The 27,595-nt window shown below is 39.3% G+C and overlaps 1 protein-coding gene across 1 annotated transcript in view; it reads right to left on the bottom strand.

Moving 5' to 3' along the window:
* Nucleotides 1-27,595, bottom strand: part of SHC4 (SHC adaptor protein 4) — a 120,647-nt gene that overhangs the window by 59,433 nt on the left and 33,619 nt on the right. The window contains exon 2 of the mRNA XM_017668841.3: nt 26,547-26,617. Coding sequence (XP_017524330.3) covers nt 26,547-26,617 — 71 coding nt within the window. The remainder of the gene's footprint in view (nt 1-26,546; nt 26,618-27,595) is intronic.

Genomic DNA, 27,595 nt, shown 5'->3' on the forward strand with positions numbered 1-27,595 from the left:
ACGTTCTGATGGGCTCCTTTTTAGCCAGTCCTTATGCCAATGTGGCTGGGGTAAACTAGCAAGGGAATAGGACAAAGTGGCAGAGGTCAATTCTGGAAAAGACTCACACAGATGCCCCTAGCCTTTTCTCAACCCTTTGTTTTCTAGCCATTGACTGTTATCTCCAATAACCAGAAGAGAAGAGCATCCCGAACCTGACTGTATTCCCGCATTGGCAGGCACCCTTGTGTGTGCATGGGCAAACTCATTTAGAACTTTAAAGTCAGAGACACCACAAAAAAGAGAATTATAGGCTAATTTCTTGATGAACACAGATGCAAAATTCCTCAACAAAATGTTAGCAAAACAAATACATTAATACATTAAAAGGACTATCCACTGTGATCAAGTGGGATTTATTCCAGGAATGCAAGGATGTTTCAACATCAGCAAATCAATCAACATGATATACCACATTAGCAAAATGAAAAGTAAAAATCGTATGATTATCTCAATAGATGATGAAAAAGCATTTGACAAAATTCAACATATATTTATGGTAAAAACTTTCAACAAAGTGGATGTAGAGAGAATGTACCTCAACATAATAAAAGCCACACATGTCAAACCCACACCTAACAATATACTCAAAGGTGAAAAGCTGAAAGCTCTTCCTCTAAGATCAGAAACAAAACAAGGATGCACACTCTCTCTACTTTTATTCAGCATAGTATTAGAAGTACTAGACACAGCAATTGGGTAAAAAAAGAAATAAAAGTCACCCAATTTGTAAGAAAGTAACACTGTCACTACTTGCAGATGACATGACACTAGACACAGAAAACCTTAAGGACTCCTCTAAAGACTTAAATGAATAAATGAATTCAGTAGTCACAGGATACAGGATACAAAATTAATATATAGAAGTTGGTTGTGTTTCTGTACACTAACAATGAACTAACAGAGAGATAAATTAAGAAAACAATTCCACTTACTATAGCATAAAAATAATACAATACCTAGGGATAAATTTAACCAAAGAGGTGAAAGACCTGTACTCTGAAAACTCTAAGACACTGATAAAAGAAACTGAAGAAGACACAGATAAATGTAAAAGGATACCACCCTCATGGAATGGAGGATTTAACATTGTTAAAATGTTAATACTACATAAGCAATCTATAGATTCAATTCAATCCCTATCAAATTCCAATGACATTTTTCACAGAAGTAGAACAAATAATTCTAAAATTTATGTGGAACCACAATAGAACCCAAATAGCCAAAACAATCCTGAGAAAGAACAAAGCCAGAGGTATCGAGTTCCCTGATTTAGTAATCAAAACAGCACAGCACTGGCATAAAAACAGACACATAGATCAGTGAAACAGAATAGAAAGCCTAGAAATAAACCCACACATATATTGTCAATGATTTAAGACAAAGAACCCAGAATATACAGTGAAATAGTCTCTTCAATAAATGTTGTTGGGAAACTACACTGACAACTACATGCAAAAGAATGAAATTAGACCACTATCTTACATCAAATACAAAAATTCACTCAAAATGTATTAAAGACTTGAATGTAGGACCTGAAACTATAAAATACTTAGAGGAAAACATATGTGGGAAGGTCCAAGACATTAGTCTTAGTGATTTTTTTGGATCTGACTTCAAAGGTGAGAGAAATAAAAGCAAAAATAAATAAATAGGACTACATCAAACTAAAAAGCTTCTGCACAGTGAAGGAAACCATCAACAAAATATAAAGATACTTACTGAGTGAGAGACTATATTTGCAAATCATATTATCTGATTAGGGGTTAATATCCAAAATGTATGAAGTACTCATACAATTCAACAACAATAACAAAACAATACAATTTAAAAATGGGCAGAGGATATGAAAAAACATCTTTCCAAAGAAGACATACAGATGGCTAACAGGCACATGAAAACATACTCAACATCACTAATCTTCAAGGAAATGCAAATTGAAACCACAATGAGACACCAATTCACAACCACTATATTGGCTGTTATCAAAAAGACAAAAAATAACAAGTGTTGGTGAGGATATGGGGAAAGAGAACCCTCATACACTGTTGGTGGAAATGTAAATTGGTGCAGCCACTATGGAAAACAGTAGAGATTCCTCAAATAATTAAAAATAGAACTACTATACAATCCAACAATTCAACTGCTGGGTATCTATCCAAAGAATATGAAAATACTAATTTGAAAAAATATATACACAGCTCTGTTAGCTGCAGCATTATTTACAATTGCCAGGATATGGAAGCAACCTAAATGTCCAGTGCAAATGTATGGATAAAGATGATGTGATACATACATACAATGGAATACTATTCACCATACGAAAGAATGAAATCTTGCCATTTGTGGCAATATGGATAGACCTCAAGGGTATTATGCTAAGTGAAATAAGTCAGACAAAGACAAATACCACATGATTTTATTTAGGCAGAACCTAAAAATCAAAATAAACAGAGAACAAAATAAAAACCAGTCTCATAGATACAGAGAACAGATTAATAGTTACCAGAGGGGAGGGGTGCTAGGGCAGGTGTGAAATGGGTGAAGAGGATTAAGTACAAACTCCCAGGTATAGAATGGAGATGTAATGTACAGCATCGGGAATATAGTAAAAAATATGGTATTAACTTGGTATGAGAACAGATGGTAAATAGACTTACTGATTGATCATTTTACAATGTATACAAATGTCCAATCACTATGTTGTTAACCTAAAACTAGTATAATATTGTATGTCAATTATACCTCAATTTTATTAAAAAACCTGAAAGTCTACTGAGGCACTGGAAGCTTCATAGATTCTGAAAATCTCAATATACAACTTTGCTCAAAAAAGGGGGGAAACTTGTGCTTATGAACTTGCTTTTAAAAAGCAGTTATATTATACACCCTCATTCATAAAGTATTATTCACATATAGCTAAGACATGGAAGCAACCCAAGCATTCAATGAAGTATGAATGGATAAGAAAAATGCAGTGCATATACCTACAATAGAATTTTATTCAGCCTTAAAAAAGAAGGAAATTCTGCTTATGCTACAACATGGGTAGACCTTGAGGACATTACGCGAAGTGAAATAAGCCAGTCACAAATAGACAAATACAGGACTACAAGACTGCACTTATATGAAGTACTTAAAGTAGACAAAATCATAAAAAGGAAGTAGAATGGCGGTTACCAGAGGATGGGAGAGGGAAAAATGGACAGTTATTGTTTAGTGGTTGTTTCAGTTTTACAAGAAGAATAATGGGGATAGATGGTAGTGATGGCTATAAAACAATGTGGATGTATTTATTAGCACTGAACTGCACACTTAACAATGGTTAAGATGGCAAATTTTATGTTATGTGTACTTTACCACAATAAAAAATGAAAATATTGAAAACATAGTTACCAACTTTTTTGGACCTGAGACTCCAAAGAATCACAGGCTGTCTCCAATAGAAGGCCTGTTTGTACAAATTTTTCTATTCAGTTTTAGAGGACCTCCCCCCGACACTCCCACTCATCTGTGGGTCTCTTGGCAATTCAAGATCCTGGGCTAAGAACCACTACTTTAAAATAACCTCTCACATTCTGCCTTCTGCACTGTATCAGTGTTAACAAATCTCCTGAAACCCAAGCCAGGGTAGACAGATATATGCCTGCATTTTGTTGCCTTTCTTCACAAAGATCTTTTCTTCCCCTTTAGAGTGGGACCAAGAGATTAACTGTAACATTTTCAAGAACAAATAGTACTTTCAATGCTTTCCTGATGTTTTGGCCACACCCTCAGACACTTTACAAATGCAGAGGAAAAAGCAAACAGAGAGCCTGAAGCAGGGATTTCTTTGGGGCCTGCGGGGCCTCCACCATCCGAGCCCCCCCATCCACCCTGCATGTCTGCAGAGCCCTTCTGGAGCTGACTTGCCATAAGACATTCTCCAAAACATTCAGCAAATGCCCTATCTTACAGGAAAAGAGTTTTTGGAGTTTAAATGGCTAAAGATTTCCATCCTGGGACCCTGTACTAGAAAGAGGGAGAAACACCCCAGGGCATCAACAGTGGCCACTTTGTTTATTGTTTTGCCACATGCGAGGGAAGGGGAGAAGTGGGCTGATGTAAGAGAAGGAGAATGCAGTTAAAGATTTGCTTTTAAGCATGTAAAACCCTGCCTACGCCATAAGCCCAGAAAAAGATATTTTGTCTGTCTTAACAGAGTCCAAACTAATCATCCAAACAAAGCCACCTTTCATCATCAGCCCCTGGCAGCTTAGCATTTAAATTATAATTTTTCTGTGTTTTTAACCCTTAAACAGTTACGCATCTCTAAAAGCGATGTTGTCTAACCCTACCACCACTTTTTTAAGTTTGGAAGGAGATATGCCATCCAGGACAGGGGGGAGTAGTGGGGGAAAGAGCAGTAGGACAGATTGTTTCTAATGATGCTAAAATAAAATTCTTCAGTAAATACAAAGCCAGAAAGTGTGTAACATGAAACTAGGCAAATGGCCCAGGGGAATGGTTAAACGCAGCTCTCCCCACCTCCCAACACACACAGACACACACAGACACACACACAGACACACACACACACACACACACACACACACAGTGAAGAAGTGGTTTCAGTTTTATCCAGGCAAACAAAACTAATAAATTTTCATTACAGCAACAGCCTCTCCAAAATACCACTCAAAAATACTCAGGCAAAACAAAGTCACCTTACGTCCCAGGGGACCTTACTTTTCCTCTCCAACAGAAACCCTTAAATGAATCAGTTAACAATGTTAAGGGGACAGGCTGTCACCTGGATGTCTCTGACTGCCTTCCTGTTGATTGATGAAGGGGCTTGTGACTACTTCAGGCTCCACGTCAGTGTGGCATTACGTTGTTCTGTTGTTCTGGGGAAACGAGTACCCTCTTTTCTGAAATCTTTGCCTTCAGAACATCATGGCTCAGTGATCTATGTGTTTAATTTTGTTCAGCTTGGTGAAATTAAAGACATCCAAAAATTGTGCAAGCCCTCAGACAGGACACTTTAGAACATGAGCCTGCCTCCATGGTGATAAGCACACAATGAATGCAGTCAGTGCCCACAGACCAGCAGAAAATGGAAAGCTTCAAAATTCCTTTGTGCTATTATCAAGGGGCATCGCCCATGCACTCTAGGAGGGTAGACTCACTCAGCTCATAAAATACATCCTTTCATTTTAGAACAGGCACTTCAGGTCCCAGGTCAAATAAAACCTTTCAGTACAGCCCACAGCATCTACTCCCACACTGACTTATCCATTCAACCAGCACTACCCCATTCAGCCTGAATTATATTTAAAATCTGATTCTCATTTGCAATTCTACCTAGCTCAGCAACCACAGAACACAGGTTGTTCTGTCTACTCCATAAGTCTGCCTTTTGGCTCTGATGCAAATGTTGATCCATCAGGTGCATGAAGTGAAAGACCATCCTGTCCCCAGTATGGCCCCCTCGCTACAACTCTCCCTGGTGAATGGAAATGAAGTGCTAATCTTCTCCTCTCCCCACATTGATTTTCTGTAATAGAATTACATATTTCAAAATGCAAACATCTGCCCCCACTAAGTGATGACTTATACACCTTCTGCGTATCTAAGCCTTATGAAAATGAACAACAGAGAAGTGGGGGTGATTTCATACAAAACACACAGGAATTTGTCAGTCCAAAAGACTGCTCTCCTTTACTTTGGGATAAACTGGGGTTTTCTAAAACAACTAAGTTTCAGACAAAATATTCAAAATATTTTAAGAGTAACATCTTTTGGAGTTAAAGAGTGAAGTGATAATACGGTGTGGTCACTCACAAGTTGAAAGTGACTTTCATAAAAACCAAAACAGATCCAACTTAATCGGACACTTTATTTACCACATTTTCACACCAAATGATGTTATGTATTTCCAAAAATTAGGCCTATCTTCAAAGAAGGACGATTTGGCACTATTCAAGATACTTCAAACGGTTTGCCATAAAGGTATCTATTCTTTTGAGCAAGACAGCGATTGGTGAAATGAGTGTGTATGACCATCACCACTGTTTTTTTAATAACTGATTATTTTAAAGGCCACATTGCATATTTACTATAGACTTTCTTTGGCAAGGCCATCTTTTCTTTTAAAAGTGTGTGTACCCCTCCGGAAGGCCTCAGTAGTAGCTTAGCCAGCTGAGCCCACTGTGGGGAATGTGGCAGGACAAAGGGGACCTGCATATCTGCTAAGAATTCACCACCATAACTGTCTGGGTAAGTGGTGATCAAACCTTAACGTTTTTAAGAATCAACTAGGATGCTGGTTAAAGTGCAGATTCCTGAGACAGTTTCTCTGGATTTTGATTCTACAGGTCTGGGGTATGGTCCAGGAATCTGCAGTTTAACAAGCCTCCCAGGTGATTCTGAAGCAGAGCAGTTCATAGACCACACAGCTGATTCAAACTTCTGCTGGGACTGACTGCCTGGCTCTGTGCTCTATGGCGAATGGATGCTATGGAATTAGGTCGCCTGTTCCCAGTGGCTATAGTGGGTAGGGAAGGTTACACCACCTGTACATTTGGTGATGTTCCATTTCAATGAAAATCTGTCTTCAGCTCACTCACTGAAAATGCTGGGATAGATATTTGGTAAACTCCTCTCCTCTCCCCTCTGTCTCCTTCATCCCTGCCATGTCCTTATGGGAAAGCCTTTAACTAGAGGGGCAGAGGTCCCGGACATCTTTGCTTATATCAGCCCCTGCACACACAAGTAGTGATAGTGACCTCCATTCTCTCTCCCATCTGGCAGCCTGGATGTGGACAGTCCTAGTCCATCTGCCCCTTAAAACGCATTCATGCTCTAGGCAGTGGTTCTAAAACTTGGCTGCACATTGGGGAAACACGAGGTAGCTTAAACAAATCCTGAAGATAGTGTGAAGCAAACAACAGCACTCATACACGTTTTTACCTTAACTGACAGATGATCTAGTATTAGCAGAAACACAATCTTTAGCAGATAGACACCCAAAGTAACAAACTACAGATGATTTCCTCAATTATCTTTTTCTTCTTTTTTCTTTTGTTTTTGATTATAAGATGTATCTTTATTTTAATTTTTAATGAGGAACACACACACATCTTACACATCTTCTTTATCCATTCATGCATTGATGAACACTAAGGTTATTTCCATATCTGGGCTATTGTAAATAATGTTGCAGTGAACACAGGGGTACATATAGTTTTTTTGTATGTCCTCTTTGGAAAACTGTCTATTCAGACTCTCTGTCCATATTTTAAAATTAAAGAATCAATGATATACAATCTTATGTTGGTTTCAAATATGTAACACAGTGGACCAACATCTACCCATATTTTCAAGTCTTCACCCCCTCCAGCGCAATCACTGTCCAACATAGTAAAATGTTTCAGAAACATTAACTGTATTCTCTGTGCTGTACTGCTGTCCCTGTGACAAATCTATATTGTGACTGCAAATTATTGTGCCCCTTAATCCCCTTCTCCTTTGCCCTTCTCTGCAACCCCTCCCCCTTGGTAACCATTAGTCCCTTCTCGGTGTCTATGAGTCTACTGCTATTTTGTTCCATTTTGCTTTGTTTTTATACTCCACAAATAAGTGAAATCACTTGGTACTTGTCTTTCTCCACCTGGCTTATTTCACTAAGCAGAATACCCTCGATCCATCCATGTTGTTGCAAATGGGAGGATGTCTGTTTTTTATGGCTGAATAATATTCCATTGTGTATATGTACCACCTCTTCTTTATATATTCATCTACTGATGGACACTTAGGTTCCTTCCATATCTTGGCTCTTGCAAATAGTGCAGTGATAAATGTAGGGATGTATATGTCTTTTTGAATCAGGGATCTTGTTTTCTTTGGGTAAATTCCTAGGAGTGGAATTATTGGGTCAAATGGTATTTCTATTTTTAGTTTTTTGAGGAAGAAACTCCATAGTGCTTTCCACAACAGTTGCACCAGTTACATTTCCACTAACAGTGTAGGAAGGTTCCCATTTCTCCACATCCTCACCAGTACTTGTTATATCTTCTTTTGGATAGTGACCATCCTAACCGGTGTGAGGTGATATCTCATTGTGGTTTTAATTTGCATTTCCCTGATTATCAGTGATGTGGAGAATCTTTTCATGTGCCTGTTGGCCATCTGAATTTCTTCTGTGGAGAAGTGCCTGTTCCTCTGCCCATTTTTTAATCTGGGGTTGTTTTTTGGGTGTTGAGATATATGAGTTCTTTAGATATTTTTGATGCTAACCCCTTATCAGAAAAATTACTTACAAATATATTCCCCCCTACTGTAGTATGTCCTTTATTTCTGCTGATGGTGTCCTTTGCTGTACATAAGCTTTCTAGTTTGATATAGTCCCACTTGTTCATTTTTGCTTTTGTTTCCCCTGTCCAAGGGTATGTGAACAGGAAAAAGTTGCTCATGTTTATATTCAAGATATTTCTGCTTATGTTTTCTTCCAAGAGTTTTATGGTTTCATGACTTACATTCAGGTCTTTGATCCATTTCGAATTTACTTTTGTGTATGGAGATAGACAATAATCCAGTTTCATTTTCTTGCATGTAGCTGTCCAGTTTTCCCAACACCAGTTGTTGGGAGGCTGTCTTTTCTGCATTGTATATTCATGGCTCCCTTATTGTATATTAATTTACCATATACACGTGAGTTTATATCTGGGCTCTCTAGTCTGTTCCATTGGGTCTGTTCCTGTGCCAGTACCAAATTGTTTTGATTAGTGTGGCTTTGTAGTAGAGCTTGAAGTCAGGGAGCATAATACCCCCAGCTTTGTTCTTTCTCAGGATTGCTTTGGCTATTCAGGGTCTTTTGTGGTTCCGTATGAATTTTAGAACTATTTGTTCCAGTTCATTGAAGAATTCTCCTGGTATTTTGATAGGGTTGCACTGAATCTGTAGATTGCTTTAGGCAGGATGGCCATTTTGACAATATTAATTCTTCCTATCTATGAGCACACGATAGATTTCCATTCATTAGTGTCTTCTTTAATTTCTCTCATGAGTGTCTTACAGTTTTCAGAGTAAAGGTCTTTCCACCTCCTTGGTGAGGTGTATTCCTAGGTATTTTATTCTTCATGATGCCATTGTAAATGGAGTTGTTTTCCTGATTTCTCTTTCTGCTAATTCATTGTTAGTATATAGGAATGAAACAGATTTCTGTGTCTTAATTTTGTATCCTACAACCTTGCTGAATTCAGTTATAAGTTCTAGTAGTTTTGGGGTGGATTCTTTAGGGTTTTCTATGTATAATATCATGTCATCTGCGAGTAGTGACAGTTTAACTTCTTTACCAGTTTGGATTCCTTTTATTTCTTTGTGTTGTCTGATTGCCGTGGTGAGGACCTCCAGTACTATGTTGAATAAAAGTGGGGAGACTGGGCATCCTTGTCTTGTTCCTGGTTTTAAAGGAAAAGCTTTCAGCTTATCACTATTAAGTATGATATCAGTTGGAGGTTTGTCATATATGGATTCGCTGCCCTTTTTTTATTGGATTATTTATTTTTGATATTAAGTTGTGTAAGTTTTTATGAATTTTGGATATTAACCCCTTATTGAATATACAGATGTATCTTCTCCCATTTAGTAGTTGCCTTCTCATTTTGTAGATTGCTTCCTTTTCTGTGCAAAAGATTTTTAGTCTGATGTGGCCCCACTTGTTTATTCTTGCTTTTGTTTCCCTTGCTTGGGGAGACATATCCAGAAAAAAATTTCTAACGTTGATGTTCAAGAGTATACTACCTATGTTTTCTTCCATGGTTTCAGGTCTTATATGTAGATCTTTAATCCATTTTGAGTTTATTTTTGTGTATGGTATAAGACAATGGTCCTGTCTCATTCCTTCTCATGTAGCTGTTCAGTTTTCCCAACACCATTTATTGAAGAGACTGTCCTTTCTCCACTGTATATTCTCATTTCCTTTATCATATTAACTGACCATATGCATAGGTTTATTTCTGGGCTTTCTATTCTATTACATTGATCTATGTGTCTGTTTTTATGCTTGTATCATAGCGTTTTGATTACTATCATTTTGTAGTACAGTTTGAAATCAGAAGCGTGATACCTTCAGCTTTGTTCTTCTTTCTCATGATTGCTTTGGCTATTTGGGGTCTTTTGGTAAATAGGATTGTTTTCTTAATTTATCTTTCAGATAGCTTGTTATTAGTGTATAGAAATGCAACCAACCTCTGTATATCAAGTTGTATCTGTGACTTTACTAAATTCATTTATTAGTTCCAGTACTTTTTTGGCAGTCTTTAGGGTTTTCTGTAACGAGTATCATGCCATTTGCAAATACAGTTTTACTGCCTCCTTTCCAATCCTGATGTCTTTTCTTTCTTTTTCTCACATAATTGCTGTGGCTAGGACTCCCAATACTGTGTTGAATGAAAGTGGAGAGAGTGGGCATCCTTCTTTTGTTCCTGATCTTAGAGGAAAAGCTTTCAGCTTTTCACCATTGAGCATGATACGGCTTCTATTATGTTGAGGTATGTTCCTTCTGTAATATCCTTTAATCATAAATGGATATTGAAACCTATCTGAATTTCTGTAGATATCCAATAGCACCTAGTAGGCCACCTTGGACATATTATAGGTTCAATATGTAAGTGTTTGGACATATCTACAGTAGAAACATAGTGTGATCCTGTCACCCTATTAAACTACTCCCCCTTCAGAACTCATTGCCCTGGTTGTGGTGGAATTCACTGCTAATGACTCACAGCCGAGTTCCTGCCCCAGAAATTGCCTTCTCCTTAAGGCCGTTGCCTTGTCCACAGATACGTCCCTCCTCCCAGAGGCAGCAGCCATACATTGACAGGTCAGTACAGGTTTGAAGGCCTGATCTCTTTGCCCATGAGATCTGCTGAGGCCTTTGTTGAGATAGCATCTCTATTCAACCTCTCTCTTTGTCCAGTCCTGTGTCCCTCACTCTGTCAGATATTGATCTTAAGAGCCCTCCCAATAAATATTTTGCATTTAGCTCTCCATCTCAGAGTCCATTTCTAGATCCAGACCAAATCCTGCTAATGAGCCAGTGCCGGAATCATGATACCATTTCATGCCATGTACAGTTAACTGCAGGATGTCTTTCCTTTTTAAGAATCTGTCTTGTCACAAATGATAGTGAAAATAAAAATTTTTTTCAGAGAAATTCTTATAAGTGGCTCAGATAATCTGGATAGAAAAGATCCACCCTCTTATTGTTCCAGTCATGTATAATTAAAGGGGTCAGAGCTGTGCACTCACTTCATTAAGAATTTCTGTTTTCCTAAGAAGAATATCCATAGAAAGTGGAACAAATCTGCCTGGTAGTGGGTGGAGGGGGGAGATGCACCAACTGCCCTGCATTTCCTTTGGCTAAGAAGCTCTATTTTTATTAAAGAAAGGACTCTCTCAGGCTGAGATTAGTTTTTAATTAATTTTAGCTCACTCTTCCCAGAAAGAACTATATCACTGATTTACATAGAGCAAAAATAAAAGTTGCTGCTCTGGCATTCCCTAAACTTTGCCCTTTCTTTTCTTAAAAACATGAACAAAACAGTAGTAAAAACCTCCTGATACTTTCTGGGGTGTTCTAGCGAACCATCTTCTCCAAACAATGTGGAGTCCATACAATCCATGGTCCAACTGGGGGCCTCATTTTGCAACCCCTGGATAGGCTTTCCTTACACCTGTGGTTCTCAAAGTGTGGTCCCCAGACCAGCAGCATCAATAACGCCTGAAAACTTATTAGCAAATTCTTGGATCAAAAACCCTGAGGGTGGGATCCAATATTCTGTGTTTTAATAAGCCCTCTAGATGATTGATTCTCTTACATGCTAAAGTTTGAGAATCCCGGTCTGACACAGTCTTTTTTTTTTCCCTTAGTTGAGATTAGAAAAGGACACTAAAAGTATCCTTACCTACAGATTTAGGAGTATTTTTATGAAGGCCCTTCCCAAGAGAACTCACAAATGAGGAATCTGGCTTACTGAACCCAGGCCAAACCCCAATCTGCTAATTGAACATTTCCTTATTCTGTCGCTCCTTATACTGTCACTTCTGACCTTTAGCATTTCCTTGAGTTTGTTCCTTAAAACTCTCTCATTTTGATGGAGGCATAGTATACAAGAGCTAGGCAGATCTGATTTCTGGTTCTGCCACTTACTGATTGCTAGGTGACCTTGGTGAGTCATTTCTCTATGTCTCAGTATCTTCATGGGAAAAAAGGGATTAGTAGTAATACGTATTTTATGAATGGTAACTTTGGAATGGTGACAGCGCTGATGATAGTAGCTAGGAACAGTGAGCTGTTCTGTAGACTGCTTGCTAATAGTTGAAAATCATGTTTGAGTCCCTAAACTAGGAAAAGGTTGAAGTTCAACTGTTTCCAGGTAGACTGAGAAATCCTTCTTTTCATCTGAATCAACTCCTTGGACCCCAAAGCTCTCTGAACCAAACTGAGTATCTTCAGTAAATTAATTTTTATTCCTTTGTTCAACAATATATACAAATGGCGCCCATGTGCCAGACACCCTGCCATGAAGCCAGAGAGCTAACCCAATTGTCTGAGAGAGCTCCTCATTCTGGAATTTGGTCTAGTTCAGGAAGCCAGAGTCCAGGCTTGTAGATTCTCTTGGGCTTTTCTGCTCTTCACTGATTAACAGCAGTGGCCATGGAGCCTTCAAGATGGCCAGAGTCAACTCAAGATCTGTGATTTAGGCCTGAAAAGCCCTGAAACCTCTCTGCTAATCAATAAATATTTATTGATTCAACTAAGTCCCAAGCACCATGGCTCTGAAACCTGCCAAGCCCATGGACTATGCTTCCAGCGAGAAGCTTAAAGTCCCAAGATGATGGATGACGGAGCTCTATGACTACTGCATTGAGATAGAACCATAGATGACCCAATTTCTTCCAGGCCAGACACAGTCTGGGGCATATACTGAGCTTTCACAGGAGGCTCCCAGGTGACTACAGTGTTGGTATTTCCAGCAACAATGGTCCAAAAGGCCTATTCTACTTGCATTGTTAAATGATTCAGACCAGAAGCTGATCACTGTCTATCAAAATCAAAATTAGAAATCTACTCTCTGCTCCTAGAGAACATTTGCAGAGTATAGTTGAGAATGCTTGGGGTGATACAAATATTCAGTACTGACTTATATAGGAAACCAAAAAGGTTCACAAAAGGGAGGTTCTCAAATGCATTCTCATCTGGCTTTGCATTGTAAAGAAGGCCTGGAGGGAAAAATCACTGGAGAAAGCTATTCCCTTCAGCAATCAGAGCTAAAAATACTGTGGTCTCCCCAAAATGCATAAGATCTTACATTAATGCACTTTAAGCTCTGAATTAATTTCTTTCTCCTTAAACACTTGAGGCTATCCACTACCATCCAGACCTAGACATGTAAGGATACCTAACTATTCTGCTCAACTCAGTGAATATGTGTATATCGCCTGTTTAAGAGTATGTGTTTCTGTGATAATATCTATACATTGTAAGTTTCTACAGAATCATAAAGATAAACTATCAGGCTCTGATTTTGGCTGCAACATATTTTTAGAAACTACTTCCTTAAGTGAATCTTATTTTCCATGGAAGGGATGCATAATTGGGGGTCTTTATTCCTGACCAAATAAAATATAGATACTGTAAACAGTTTGCCATAGAACAAAAATAATGACCATTTTATAAACCCCTATAAATATCTAAAGCATTCAAAAATTCTCTAAGTCCTATGAAAGGGACATAAACAGACACAATACCTCTACATGCAGTCTCAAAATTTCTTTGGCCATCTAAAAATGCAGTTAAATTGAATTATGTTCTAAAATTAATGCATTAGCTATAATAACATGAAACATTTGAATAATAATTTTTCAAACCTTAGATTTTAGTGGAGCATTTTGGGTGATGATTTAAAGTCACAGTTTTTTAAGGAGTCCACAGAAATTGATCTACTTTCTTTTTCCTTTGAAGTAGAAATCTATTTTCTACAACCTCTGTTTCACGAGCTTCTTTTTCCTCCTGCTTTGTCCTGTCCTCCATCTCCCAGCCACTCCCTTTCCCAGGTCCAGGATGAGGCTCAATCACACTCCCACCTGGGAGTTCGGTGTCTCGACCAGAGAGAACCAGTGGTGGGGATTCTCCATTCCAGCTAGTGACGCCGAGGAGCCCAAACCCCTTTCCTTCCACTGGTTTGTGCTCTGCTCCTCAGGCTCCATAAGCTGCCCCGCTATACTTTCAAGCAGTCCCCCTTTTGGCATAAGTGAGGCAGAGTCATTTTCTGTTATTTAAAGCCAAAAAGACTCTAAAAATACACCTTTGGCAAGTAGATGCACTTAAAATTCTTTCTTCTACCTTACAGCTCAGGTCAAAACAAATATAGTCATACTTAATGACCTAGAAAATGTGCACAATGACAAAAATACATGATAAATTAGTAAGTACCAAATAGTCCCATTTTAGTTTTAAAACATATGACTGGAAAAACCTTATACCAAACTAAGTCATTCCTTTTGTAATCAGAAAAAGAATAGTGAAAAAATTTTAAGAATTTGATGTTCCACTTGATAATATGGGTGAATGAAGTAACCATATGTTGCTCACGTGAAACCTTTGTAAGATTGTATATCAATTACAACTTAATTTAAAAAAAAAAGAATTCGAGGTCCCACAGAGAGATGGCATCAGTGACGGTGATGACCACAGCCATGTTGTTCTCTCACCTAGAAATGATTTTTTAAGATTTCTCAGGCCTGCTGTTGCCCCCTTAATTGTCACCCACCATCCTAGCTTGTTCACAGTTGCAAGAGCAGTTTCTTAGCTTCAAACCAAAGCAATGTCACTAGGAAACATTAAGTGCTGCTGGAACAGGATTTAGAGAGAGTACCTGGGTCCAGCATAAGAGTGTGTGGTCTTGGGATGGTCACTTACCTTCTCTGAGCCTCAGTTTCCCCTGCTGTAAAATGTGGAATTGTAGTACCCTCCTCTCAGGGTGACAGTGCAGTTCATAAGAGAACACGGACGTGAAAGCTCTGTGCAGTGCTAAACAAGCATTAGCTATTGTTCACTAATCTCTCCTCATCCCACAGCAGCCTCTCAGCCAGGGTGACTTTGGTTGGGCTTCCTTGTGAAGCAATTAGAAGAGGCCTCTAGAACTCCTTACCAAATTCTCTTGACTGTAGGACCTGCTAGAAACTCAGGCCCTGAAGCTTCAGTTATCCTTCTCTTAATGGCTTTGCACCCTTTCATCAAAATAAAATCAATTTATATGATACCGATACTCCAAAAAATACAACTCAGCTAGCATCTATACTTTTTAAAAATTATGAATAACTAATATTTACTTTTGTAACCACTTTTAAGTGCACAATTCAGTGGCATTAAATGCATTCACAGTGTGATGCAACCATCACCACCATCCACCCCCAGAACTTTTCCATCTTTCCAAACTGAACTCTGTCCCCGTTAAGCACTAACTCCCTTCCCACCCCAGTCCCAGGCACCCACCGTCCCACTCCCTGCGTCTGGATCTGACCACCCTAGGCACTTCATCGGCATGAATTCATATGGAATTTGTGACTGACTTGGTTCACTTAGTGTCATGTCTTCAAAGTTCACTGGTCTGAATGTGTCTCCCAGAATTTATATGTTGAAATCCTAACCCCCAAAGGTGATGATATTAGTAGGGTCTTTGGGAAGTAATCAGACCAGGAGGGTGGATCCCCCACGAATGAGATTAGCACTTTTATAAAAGAGATATCACAGAGCTCCCAGACCTCGGCAATGTGAAGACACAATGAGAGTCTGACACCCAGACTCAGGCCCTCATGCATTCATGCTGGCACCTCGGTCTCAGAGACCCAGACTCTACAACCAGGACAAATATGTTTCTGTTGTTTATAAGTTACCCAGTCGGTGCTTTTTTTTTATAACCGCTCAAACAGACGAAGACAAGGTTCATCCACGTTGAAACATATGTCAGAATTTCCTTCCTTTTCTTTCTCAGTTTTACTGAGGTATAATGACAAAATCATAATATACTTAAAGTATACAATGTGATGATTAATATACATATGCACATGGGAGGATTCCCATAATCGAGTTAATTAACACATTCTTCACCTCACATATTTACCTTTTTTTGCTTTTTACCTGGTGAAAACACAAGATATGGCCTCTTATCAAATTTCAATTATATAACACCATTATCAACTATAGTCATCATGCTCTACATTACATCTTTAATGATCTTATCCCCGTAAAAACTGTTATGCTTTTACCAGCATCTCCCTACTTCCCTCACCCCAAGTCCCTGGCAGCCACCATTCTCCTCTCTCTGCGAGTTTGACTTTTTTTTCTGTTGGCTCAACATTTTTTTTTTTTTGGAAGATTCACATATAATTGATACTGTGCAGTGTTTGTCCTTCTCTGTCTGGCTTATTTCACTTAGTATAATGCCCTCAAAGTCCATCCAAAGATAGGATTTCCTCCTTTTTCAAGGGCAATATTCCAGTGTGTGTGTGTGTGTGTGGTGTGTGTACACACTTGACACATGTACCCATTCGTCCATCAACATCCATGCAACTTGGGTTGCTGCCACCTTTAGGGTATTATGAATAATGCTTCTATGGACACAGGCATATAAATATCTGTTCGAGCCCTGCCTCCAATTCTTTTAGATGTATACCCTGATGTGCAATTGCAATATCATACAGTAAGTCTATTTTTTTTATTAAAGTATGATTGATATACATTCTAAGAAGGTTTCACATGAGCAACATTATGGTTTTGACTTTCACCCATATTATAAAGTCCTCTCCATACCCCATTGCAGTTACTGTCCATTAGTGTAGTAAGATGCCACAGAGTCACTACTAGTCTTCACTGTGCTACACTACCTTCCCCATAACCCAGCCCCACACCATGTGCACCAATCATAATGCCCTCAATCCCCTTCTTACTCCCTCCCCACCTGCCCTCACCAACCCCTCCCCTTTGGTAACTGCTAGTCCCTTCTTGGAGTCTGTGAGTCTGCTGCTGTTTTGTTCCTTCAGTTTTGCTTTGTTGTTATACTCCACAAATGAGGGAAATCATTTGGAATTTCTCTTTCTCTGCCTGGCTTATTTCACTGAGCATAATACCCTGTAGCTCCATCCATGTTGTTGCAAATGGTAGGATTTGTTTTCTTTTTATGGCTGAATAATATTCTATTGTGTATATGTACCACCTCTTCTTTATCCATTCATCGACTGATGGACACTTAGGTTGCTTCCACATATTGGCTGTTGTAAATAGTGCTGTGATAAACATAGGGGTGCATATGTCTTTTTGAATCAGGGATCTTGTTTTCTTTGGGTAAATTCATAGGAGTGGAATTCCCGGGTCAAATGGTATTTTTACTTTTAATCTTTTGAAGAACCTTCATATTGCTTTCCACAATGGTTGAACTAATTTATATCCCCACCAATAGTGCAGGAGGGTTCCCCTTTCTCTGCATCCTCACCAGCATTTGTTTTTCCTTGTCACATCCTAACTAATGTGAGGTGTAGCTCATTGTGGTTTTAATTTGCATTTCCCTGATAATTAGTGATGTGGAGCATCTTTTCATGTGCCTGTTGGCCATCTGAATTTCTTCTTTGGAGAATTGTCTGTTCAGGTCCTCCATCCATTTCTTAACCAGGTTATTTGATTATTGGGTGTTGAGGCATGTGAATTCTTCATATATTTTGGATGTTAACCCCTTGTTGGATATGTCATTTACAAATATATTCTCCCATACTGTAGGATGCCTGTCTGACAGACTGATGGTGTCCTTTGCTGTACAGAAGATTTTTAGCTTAATGTAGCCCCATTTGTTCATTTTTGCTTTTGTTTCCCTTGCCCAAGGAGGTGTGTTCAGAAAAAAGTTGCTCATGTTTATATTCAAGAGATTTTTGCCTATTTTCTTCTAAGAGTTTTATGGTTTCATGACTTATATTCAGGTCCTTGATCCATTTTGAGTTTACTTTTGTGTGTGGGGTTAGACAATAATCCAGTCTCATTCTTTTACATGTAGCTGCCCAGTTTTGCCAACACCAGCTGTTGAAGAGGCTGTCATTTCCCCATTGTATATCCATGGCTTCTTTATCATATATTAATTGACCACATATGCTTGGGTTTATATGTGGGCTCTCTATTCTGTTCCAATTATCTATGGCTCTGTTCCTGTGCCAGTACCAAACTGTCTTGATTACTGTGGCTTTGTAGTAGAGCTGAAGTGAGAGAGTGCAATCCACCCCCCCCCACACACACACACTTTATTCTTTCTTCTCAGGATTCCTTTGGCTATTCGGGGTCTTTTGTGGTTCCATATGAACTTTAGAACTTTTGTTCTAGTTTGCTGAAGAATGCTGTTGGTATTTTGATTGGGATTGCATTGTATCTGTAGATTGCTTTAGGCAGGATGGCCACTTTGATATTATTAATTCTTCCTATCCATGTGCATGTGATGTGTTTCCATTTACTGGTGTCTTCTTTAATTTCTCTCATGAGTGTCTTATAGTTTTCAGGGTATAGGTCTTTCACCTCCTTAGGTTTACTCCTATGTATTTTATTCTTTTTGATGCAGTCATGAACGGAACTGTTTTCCTGATTTCTCTTTCTGCTAGATTATCATTAGTATATAGGAATGCAACAGATTTCTGTGTATTGATTTTGTATCCTGCAACTTTGCTGAAATCAGTTATTCTTGTAGCTTTGGGGTGGATTCTTTAGGGTTTTTTATGTACCATATCACATCATCAGCAAACAGTGAAAGTTTAACTCCTTCCTTACAAATCTGAATGCCTTTTATTTCTTTGTGTTGTCTGATTGCTGTGGCTAGGGCCTCCAGTACTATGTTGAATAAAAGGCATTCAGATTTGTAAGTGGGGAGAGTGGGAATCCTTGTCTTGCTCCTGATCTAAGAAAAAAAGCTTTCAGCTTTTCACTGTTAAGTATGATATTGGCTGTGGGTTTGTCATATATGGCTTTTATTCTATTGAACTACTTGCCCTCTGTAATCATTTTGTTGAGAGTTTTTATCATGAATGGATGTTGAATTTTGTCGAATGCTTTTTCATCATCTAGGAGATGATCATGTGGTTTTTGTCCTTCTTTCTGTTGACATGGTGTATGATGTTGATGGATTTTTTAATATTGTACCATCCTTGCATCCCTGGAATAAATCCTTCCTGATCATGATGGATGATCTTTTGATGTATAAGCCATCTTGTACAGGGGTTTTGTTCTTAGGTAGTTTTTGATTACCAGTTCAATTTCATTGCTTGTAATTGGTCTGTTCAGATTTTGTTTCTTCCTGGGTCAGTCTTAGAAGGTTGTATTTTTCTACAAAGTTGTCTTTCTTCTAGGTTATCCAATTTCCAATTTGTTAGCATATAATTTTCAATACTATTCTTTTATAATTCTTTGTATTTCTGCAGTGTCTGCAGTGATTTTTCCTCTCTCATTTCTGATTCTGTTTATGTGTGTAGACCCTTTTTTTCTTGATAATTCTGGCTAGGGGCTTATCAATTTTGTTTATTTTCTCAAAGAACCAGCTCATGGTTCCATTAATTCTTTCTATTGTTTTATTCTTCTCTGTTTCATTTATTTCTGCTCTGATTTTTATTATGTCCCTCCTTCTACTGACTTTGGGCCTCATTTGTTCTTCTTTTTCTATTTTCATTAGGTTTGAGTTTACACTGTACATTTGGGATTGTTCTCCTTTCCTGAGGTAAGCCTATATTGCCATATACTTCCCTCTCAGCATGGCCTTCATTGTGTCCCACAGATATTATGGTGTTATTGTTTTCATTTGTCTCAATAGAGCTTGATCTCTGGTTTTTTTTTTTGGTCATTGATCCATTGATTATTTAGGATCATGTTGTTAAGCCTCCATGTGTTTGTGGGCTTTTTCATTTCCTTTGCTTAATTTATTTCTAGTTTCATACCTTTGTGGTCTGAGAAGCTGGCTGGCACAATTTCAATTCTTCTGAATTTACTGAGGCTCCTTTTGTGACCCAGTATATGATCCATTCTTGAAAATGTTCCATGTGCATTTGAGAAGAATGTGTATCCTGTTGCTTTGGGATGGAATGTTCTGTAGGTGTCTTTTAGGTCCATTGGTTCTAATGTGTTGTTCAGTGTCTCTGTCTCCTTAGTTATTTTATGTCTGGTTGATCTGTTCTTTGAAGTGAGTGGTGTGTTGAAGTCTCCTAAAATGAAAGCATTGCCCTCTATTTCCCCCTTTAATTCTGTTAGTATTTGTTTCACATATATAGGTGCTCCTATGTTGGGTGCATAGATATTTATAATGGTTATATCCTCTTGTTGTACTGACCCCTTTATCATTATATAATGTCCTTCTTTGTCTCTTGTTACTTTCTTTGTTTTGAAATCTATTTTGTCTGATACAAGTACTGCAACTCCTGCTTTTTTCTCCCTGTTAGATGCATGAAGTATCTTTTTCCATCCCTTCACTTTTAGTCTGTCTATGTCTTTGGGTTTGAAGTGAGTCTCTTGTAGGCAGCATATAGATTTGTCTTTTTTTAATCCATTCAGTAACTCTATGTCTTCTGATTGGTGCATTCAATCCATTTACATTTAGGGTGTTTATCAATAAATATGTACTTACTGCCATTGCAGGCTTTATATTTGTGGTTACCAAAGGTTCAAGAGTATCTTCTTTACTATCTGGCAGTCTAACTTAACTCACTCACTATGCTATTTCAAACACAATCTACAGGTTCTTTTTTTTATATTCCTCCCTTCTTTTTGGTCCTCCTCCATTCTTTATACATTAGGTGTCATAGCCTGTACTTTTTGTGTATCCCTTGACTGACTCTGTGGGTAGTTGATTTAATTTTGTATTTGATGAATAATTATTAGTATACTTCCTTTACAGTGGTTCTATTTTCTCTGGTGACAGCTATTTAGTCTTAGGAGCACTTCCATCTATAGCAGTCCTTCCAAAATGCACTGTAGAGGTAGTTTGTGGGAAGTAAGTTCCCGCAACTTTTGCTTATCTGGAAATTGTTAAATCTCTGCTTCAAATTTAAATTGATAACCTTGCCAGACAGAGTATTCTTGGTTCAAGGCCATTCTGTTTCATTGCATTAAAGATATCATGCCATTCCCTTCTGGCCTGTAAGTTTTCTGCTGAGAAGTCTGATGATAGCCTGATGGGTTTTCCTTTCTATGTGGTCTTTTTTCTCTCTCTGGCTGCTTTGGTACTCTGTCCTTATCCTTGATCTTTGCCATTTAGTTGTTGTATATCTTGGTATTGTCCACCTTGTATTAGGAGATCTGTACTATTCCATGGCCTGAGAGACTATTCCCTTCTCCATATTGGGGAAGTTTTCAGCAACAACTCCCTCAAAGACACTTTCTATCCCTTTTTCTCTCTTCTTCTTCTTCTGGTACCCCTATAATACAATTGTTGTTCCCTTTGGGTTGGTCACACAGTTCTCTTAATATTACTTCATTCCTAGAGATCCTTTTTTCTCTCTGTGCCTCAGCTTATTTGTATTCCTGTTCTCTAATTTCTATTTCATTTACTCTCTCCTTTACCTCATTTAGTATGCTTTTAAATCCCTCCATTTTATGTTTTATTTTGGATACTGTATTTTTCAAAGTTTCTATCTCTTTCTTGAATTCCTTCTTCCTCAGGTCTTGAATATTTTTCTGTAGCTCCATGAGCGTGTTTATGATTTTATTTTGAAATCTTTTCAGGATGATTGGTGATTTCAGTTTACCCTTTTTCTGGTGTTTGTGGGATTTTGGTTTGTACCAGGTTATTTTGACATTTCATATTTGTAATGAATAATATGGAATAATAACTTTGTGTAGGCAGTGTCCTCTAGTGCCCAGAAGCTCTACTCTCTGGAGCTACTCAGCACCTGGAGCAATGGTGGGGGTCACAGGCAAGTGGCTCTGCTGCCTGGGGGGAGCAAAGAGCTCTTTCCTGCTTCCTGGCTTCAGTGCCTGCCTCCACTGCCAGGGCCAGTGGGCCAAGCACACAGGGAGGATTCTCTACTCTATGCCTTGTAGCTGCACTAGGTGGGGCCACCTTCTGTCTGGTCTGGCGCAATGGCAAGGACAGCAGATTGTGAACTGGTGCCAGCCAGGAGGAAGGAGCAGACGGCTGTGTATCATAGTGGGGGACCTCGGTGTTGCATAGCCAGCCAGGGAGATGGAGCTCCTGAAGCTCCCAAAAGATCCCAACTTGCTGGGCTGAGTGTGCCTGGATGATTTTGTCCATCTGTTCTTTCTCCTGGACAGCAAGCTCTATGCAATCCTTGCCCCTTTAGCAGTCCTTTCACTGTTAGGGAGTCTCTCAGAGTGCCCACCTTTCTTCGGTCCCAGAGCAGCCAGTTGTGGGTACCTGTTCTCCACAAGCGGCTTGAATCTCAGTCTCTCTGAGTATTCCTCTTGTCTTAGCTTACCAACCCCACTAATCTCCAGAGCACCATCTATTGTAGGTTCGTGCCCCCAGAGCATATCTCCAGGGCTGGGTGTTCAGCAGTCTTAGGCCTCCACCCCCTCCCCATGCTGTATCTCTTTCTCCTGCTGGTAAGCTGGGGTGGGGGAAGGGCTTGGGTCCCACCAGATCATGGCTTTGGCACTTTACCCTTTTCCATGAGGTCTGCTCTTTTCCCCAGATGTAGGCAGTTTCTTGCAGCCTTCTTTCCTTTCCTGTTGCTCTTTCAGGATTAGTTGTATTTGGTATATTTTCATATTATACATGGTTTTGGGAGGAAGCTTCTGTCTCACTTCTCATGCCACCATCTTAAGCCCCTCTCTGTAAGTCTACTTTTAATATTTTGAGGACCTCCATGCTGTTTTCCATAGGAGCTACACCATTTTATATGGCTACCACAGTGCACAAGAGTTCCCAATTCTTCATATCCTTGCCAACATTTCTTCTTTTCTGGTTTTTGGATTAAAAAAAATAAGCATTCTAATGAGTATGAGGTGCTATCTCACTGTGGTTTTGATTTGTATTTCCGTAGTGATTGGTGATGCTAAGCATCTTTTCAACAGTGATTCAACAGTTACATAGATTATTAAGTGCTCATCCCATGTAGTTACTGTCACCACAGAAAGATGTCACAGAATTATTGGCTATATTCCCTATGCTTTTCAGATGCTTATTGAACATTTATGTATCTTCTTTTGAGAAATGTCTGTTGAAGTCCTTTGCCCAGTTTTTAGTAGGGTTGTTTGTTTTTTCTTGTTGCAGAGTTGTAGGGGTTCTTTATATATTCTGGATATTAACACTTTATCTGATATATGATTGGCAAACTTTTCTCCTCCTGTGAGTTCCATTAGTAACTATACTTCCTGGCTTTATACCTGTTCATTCAAATAGTAATAACTGTTCACTAACAACATTGTGCTAATTACTCTGAGCAATAAAGTCTCATTGATTTTCATACCATCTCTCTGTTCATTTGAGTCTATCATGCTATCAGAACCCTTTCCAATTGTTTGGAAACTCTTTTTTTAATTACTAGATATTGGAAGTCTTCTAAAAGGAATTTAATTGGCTATTTCATCTCAGATATTTGAGAAGTGAGATTTCAGTCCAAAATAAATTGTGAGGAACAGGGAAGCGGTGGAAAACTGAAACTAAAAGAAGTAGTCATTGTCCACACATCTCCAAAACCTCCAGCTAGGAGTTCCTGACACCTACACATACTTGAGAAGAAGTACTTCCACTTATCCCAGTGCTTGCCTAGGAGTATTTGACTGTCAGGTTTTATTGTGACTGTTCTCACCAGCTGATAAAGGGCATAAACCTTGACTCTGGGATACCAAACCCTTACTGGAATATGAACATCCATTTCTGACCAGTGAATAATGCAACTGTTTTACCCAACTATATACACTCTGCAATAGCCAAAATACTTGTTTTCACTTAACATGACCACCAGGACTAGAACTTAAAAACTACTGATTTATTTTCCCCTGACCACTCTTAACAGTAAATTTCTTCACTGGGAAATGTTCCCTTGCCTGGCAAGCTAACAGAATTGGCCTTCTATCCCCCTTCTGCTAGTCTTTATTTTGCATGCCATATAGGCTGCAATCCCCTTCTAACTCTATGGTCTCCTCACAAGTCGATGAAGAGCCCACACACCAGATGCTGTAGTTAACTCTGAGTTTTATGCAGAGTAACACACCTATCCATGTGTAGCTGCAACCAATCCCACTCCTACAAGCCTCAGAATATGTAGATAAATGCCAGCCTGTTTCCAAACAGATATCTTACTTTTGCCATCTATCAGAGATATTTGATGTCTACAGAATACTGTCCCTGCTAATGTTCACATTTCTTAGAAATCATAAGCACAGTCCTTTATGTAAATGTTCAGCTGCATGCATCTTGGATCTGCTTTGCATCTAATAATTGCTAACACACACATGCACAAAGTATGCATTTGTCTCTGAAGAACCATCCTTAATGTCCTGTTGAAGCCAAAGAATCCAAATTTGAAGATAGTGAACTAAATTCGCAGAATCACTGCTCATTAGCGATAATGTTTCAAACAGGAAATTAGCCCAATTACAATTTATTTTGATTTATGATCTCCACTTCCTTGTTGATTTCCCAGGAACAAATCACCCAAACAGCCTGCTTACTATATAAGCAGCAGTGCAAAAAAGACCACCACCCTATGGAAGGGATGAGACAGATAAATAATCTACAACATGAAGCCCCTTATGATCAGCTAGAGAAAATGAATCTTAAGCAGGACCCCAAAAGGGAACATGCACCACCCACTGTCTAACAGCTCCCCATTTTTCTTCACAGACCCCCAGGGATGGCAATCACAGGACCAAGGCGATCAAACTGCAAGCTGGTGCTTCCTGCAGCCTTGACCCTGGTGTGGACAGATCCTGCGCTCCATGCCTTGCGCTTAGCCTGGCTGATTTTATTATGAACAGTTACAAATGTAAGGCAATAAACACAGAAAGAGGGCAGAGTACTAGGACAGTAATCTGGCAGTCCCTACACCAGCAGTGCACCCTGCCCTCTGGGGTTAATCATGTCCCATGATAACTGTGATGAACCAAATGTCCCCTCAACAGGGTCCTATGAAGCTCTGTTCTTTAGCGTTGAAAGCCAAGCTCTGTCCTACCAGCTCCACTTATGGGCCTTCCTTGAGGTACTTATTCCTTATTTGGTATCTGATGCAGGTTCTCACCTAGACCTAAAAGCAGGAACATACTGAAGTGGGGAGGGAAGGATATAAAGGCAGAGACATCCGGAAGGTGACGGGGAAGGACTTTTTCTTCTTTGCATGATGCAGATGCTTTACTCCAGGGAGGGGAGGTTTCAGGCTGCAGGTTTTAGTGACCCAATTTCTTCTCTGTGCATGTGTGTGCTTGCATGTGTGTGTGCTCTGTTCTAGATCATTTTTTTTTTGTCTTTCTTTTGCTTTGTTTTAAAAATCCTAATGAGAACCTTTTCTTAGGAGACAGCGAATGACTATATTGCCCTTAGCATGATTTTCGCTTTTCTCCTACTTTTATCCCCCTTGGATATTATCTTCTAGACAGTTTGAAGACAACTGTGGCTGTGAGCCTTTGTTTTCCTATTGATCTCATTTCTCTTTTCTCTCAGGAAAAACCTCCTCCTTTGCCCTTTGCATGAATACTTGATTACTAAAACTTGAGATCTATCTGGTCCTACGTCAGGCAAGAGAATAAATGTCTGAGTGAGAATTAGTGGATGAACAAAAGTAAAAGCCCCTCAAGGGGCTCCTTCAGGGACCAAACCTGGAGTCAAAATGAAGGAGTGCCACGGGAACTCTGAAAGGGGTGTTGATGGCTCACCTCACAAGTTTCCCAGTTACCAGTCTCGACATTCAATTATCCCTCTTTCCACTCTCGCTTTGAACTTGATGTTAATGAATTATGCCTTGTATTTCTGCTTCTGACTTCTCTCTGTGTAATACTGATTCTGGTTCTTCCCCCAAGTGCCTGGGCCTACCCTGGGTAAGGCTCCCCCTTGTTCAACTCTTCCACGCAGCTCACTGTACACACCAGCGGGAGACTCAGACAGGGCGTGAGCAGGTTCTCATGTCAGGGAGGGCCCCACGTCTTGTAAGGAGAGCTTGGGCTTTCTGAGGTGCAAGGGTCTTCCCTGGTCTTCTTTTTGCCTACTCCTTCAACAGATCTGAGATTCTGTCATGTCGTATTTCCAGGTATAATTTTAACTACTTCTGATACCTGGGAAATCAGCTATTTCTATGACCTCATCATCTTATCAGTTCTTATGTAGAATGCAGACACTCTGCCACACAATCGGGAAATCTCTCACATGATGAGATAGAGCCACTCATTCATGGTCACTGGGCTTGAAGGGTTGCATTAAATTCCCGAGGGGAGAAACTACTGTGGCTTTAAACTATGATCCTCAAAGCCCTCCCATTTTTTGTTCTCTTACCTTGTAACTTGGGTTCTCATTCCAAAATCCAGTGACCTCATTGATTGCAGCACTTCAATACAGCCCATGTACTGGAGCAAGGGGAAAAAAAAGAACAAGGTAGGAAAAATAGCACAATGATGTCTCTTAGCTTCAGTCATCTCCTGGGAAACACCTTACATCAGCTCCTGATATCAAGTTACATTTACACATTCAGCCTACCATTGGTATTTCTGAACATTAATGGACACATGCCTTAAGCTTCAGTTCAGTTTTAAAACAACAGCTAAATCCAAACTCTGATATCAGGAATGCAGATAGCAAGGATGAATGTGAGTTCAGTGGTTAAGAGCATGGGCTTTGGGGACAGACTGTGTGAATCTGAATCCTGGCTCTGCCACTTATTAGTTATGAACCTCAGCAAGTTACTCAACTTCTCTGCATCTCAGTTTTGTCCCTGCAAAAATAGGGATACAATTTGGATTGTTGTGAAAGTTCAATTATTTCACACAGGTAAGGCTATCGGAACAGTGTCTGGTACATGCATGTGCTCAAACAGTATGTGAGGCAAACAGTACAGGAATGTCGACTCTTTGAAAGAGACAAAAAACAAGCATATGAATGCATAAAACACAGGCTTTAGGAATATAAGATCTTATATTTTTCACAAGTAATTTATTAAGGGAGTTCAAGAAGCGGAAAAAGGCATATCCCACACCAGGAATTAGTAAGTTTAGCTTGTGCACAGAGTATTAGAAAAGGAATTGTGCCTTACAAAGCTGAAAGACAGTTCGTATTTCATATGGCCACAGTGGGAGCCATATCAGGCTGCCGGTCAGAAAGTGCTGGGACTGGTCTGTGTTTGAGAAGCCCTGTGTCAGAGGCAGTATGGAGGTGAGTAAACAGTGAGGGAATAAGTGAGGACGCTCCTGTTGAGAAGGACATAATGACAGCCCACTCTGAGGAGGGATGGTGGCAACAGGAAGGAAGGGACACATTCAGATGGTATCACTGAGATAGACACTACATGATCCGGCAGTGCGTTTGCTCTGGAGAGTACGAGAGAAGGA

Source organism: Manis javanica, chromosome 8, assembly GCF_040802235.1.
Source record: "Manis javanica isolate MJ-LG chromosome 8, MJ_LKY, whole genome shotgun sequence".
NCBI lineage: Eukaryota > Metazoa > Chordata > Mammalia > Pholidota > Manidae > Manis > Manis javanica.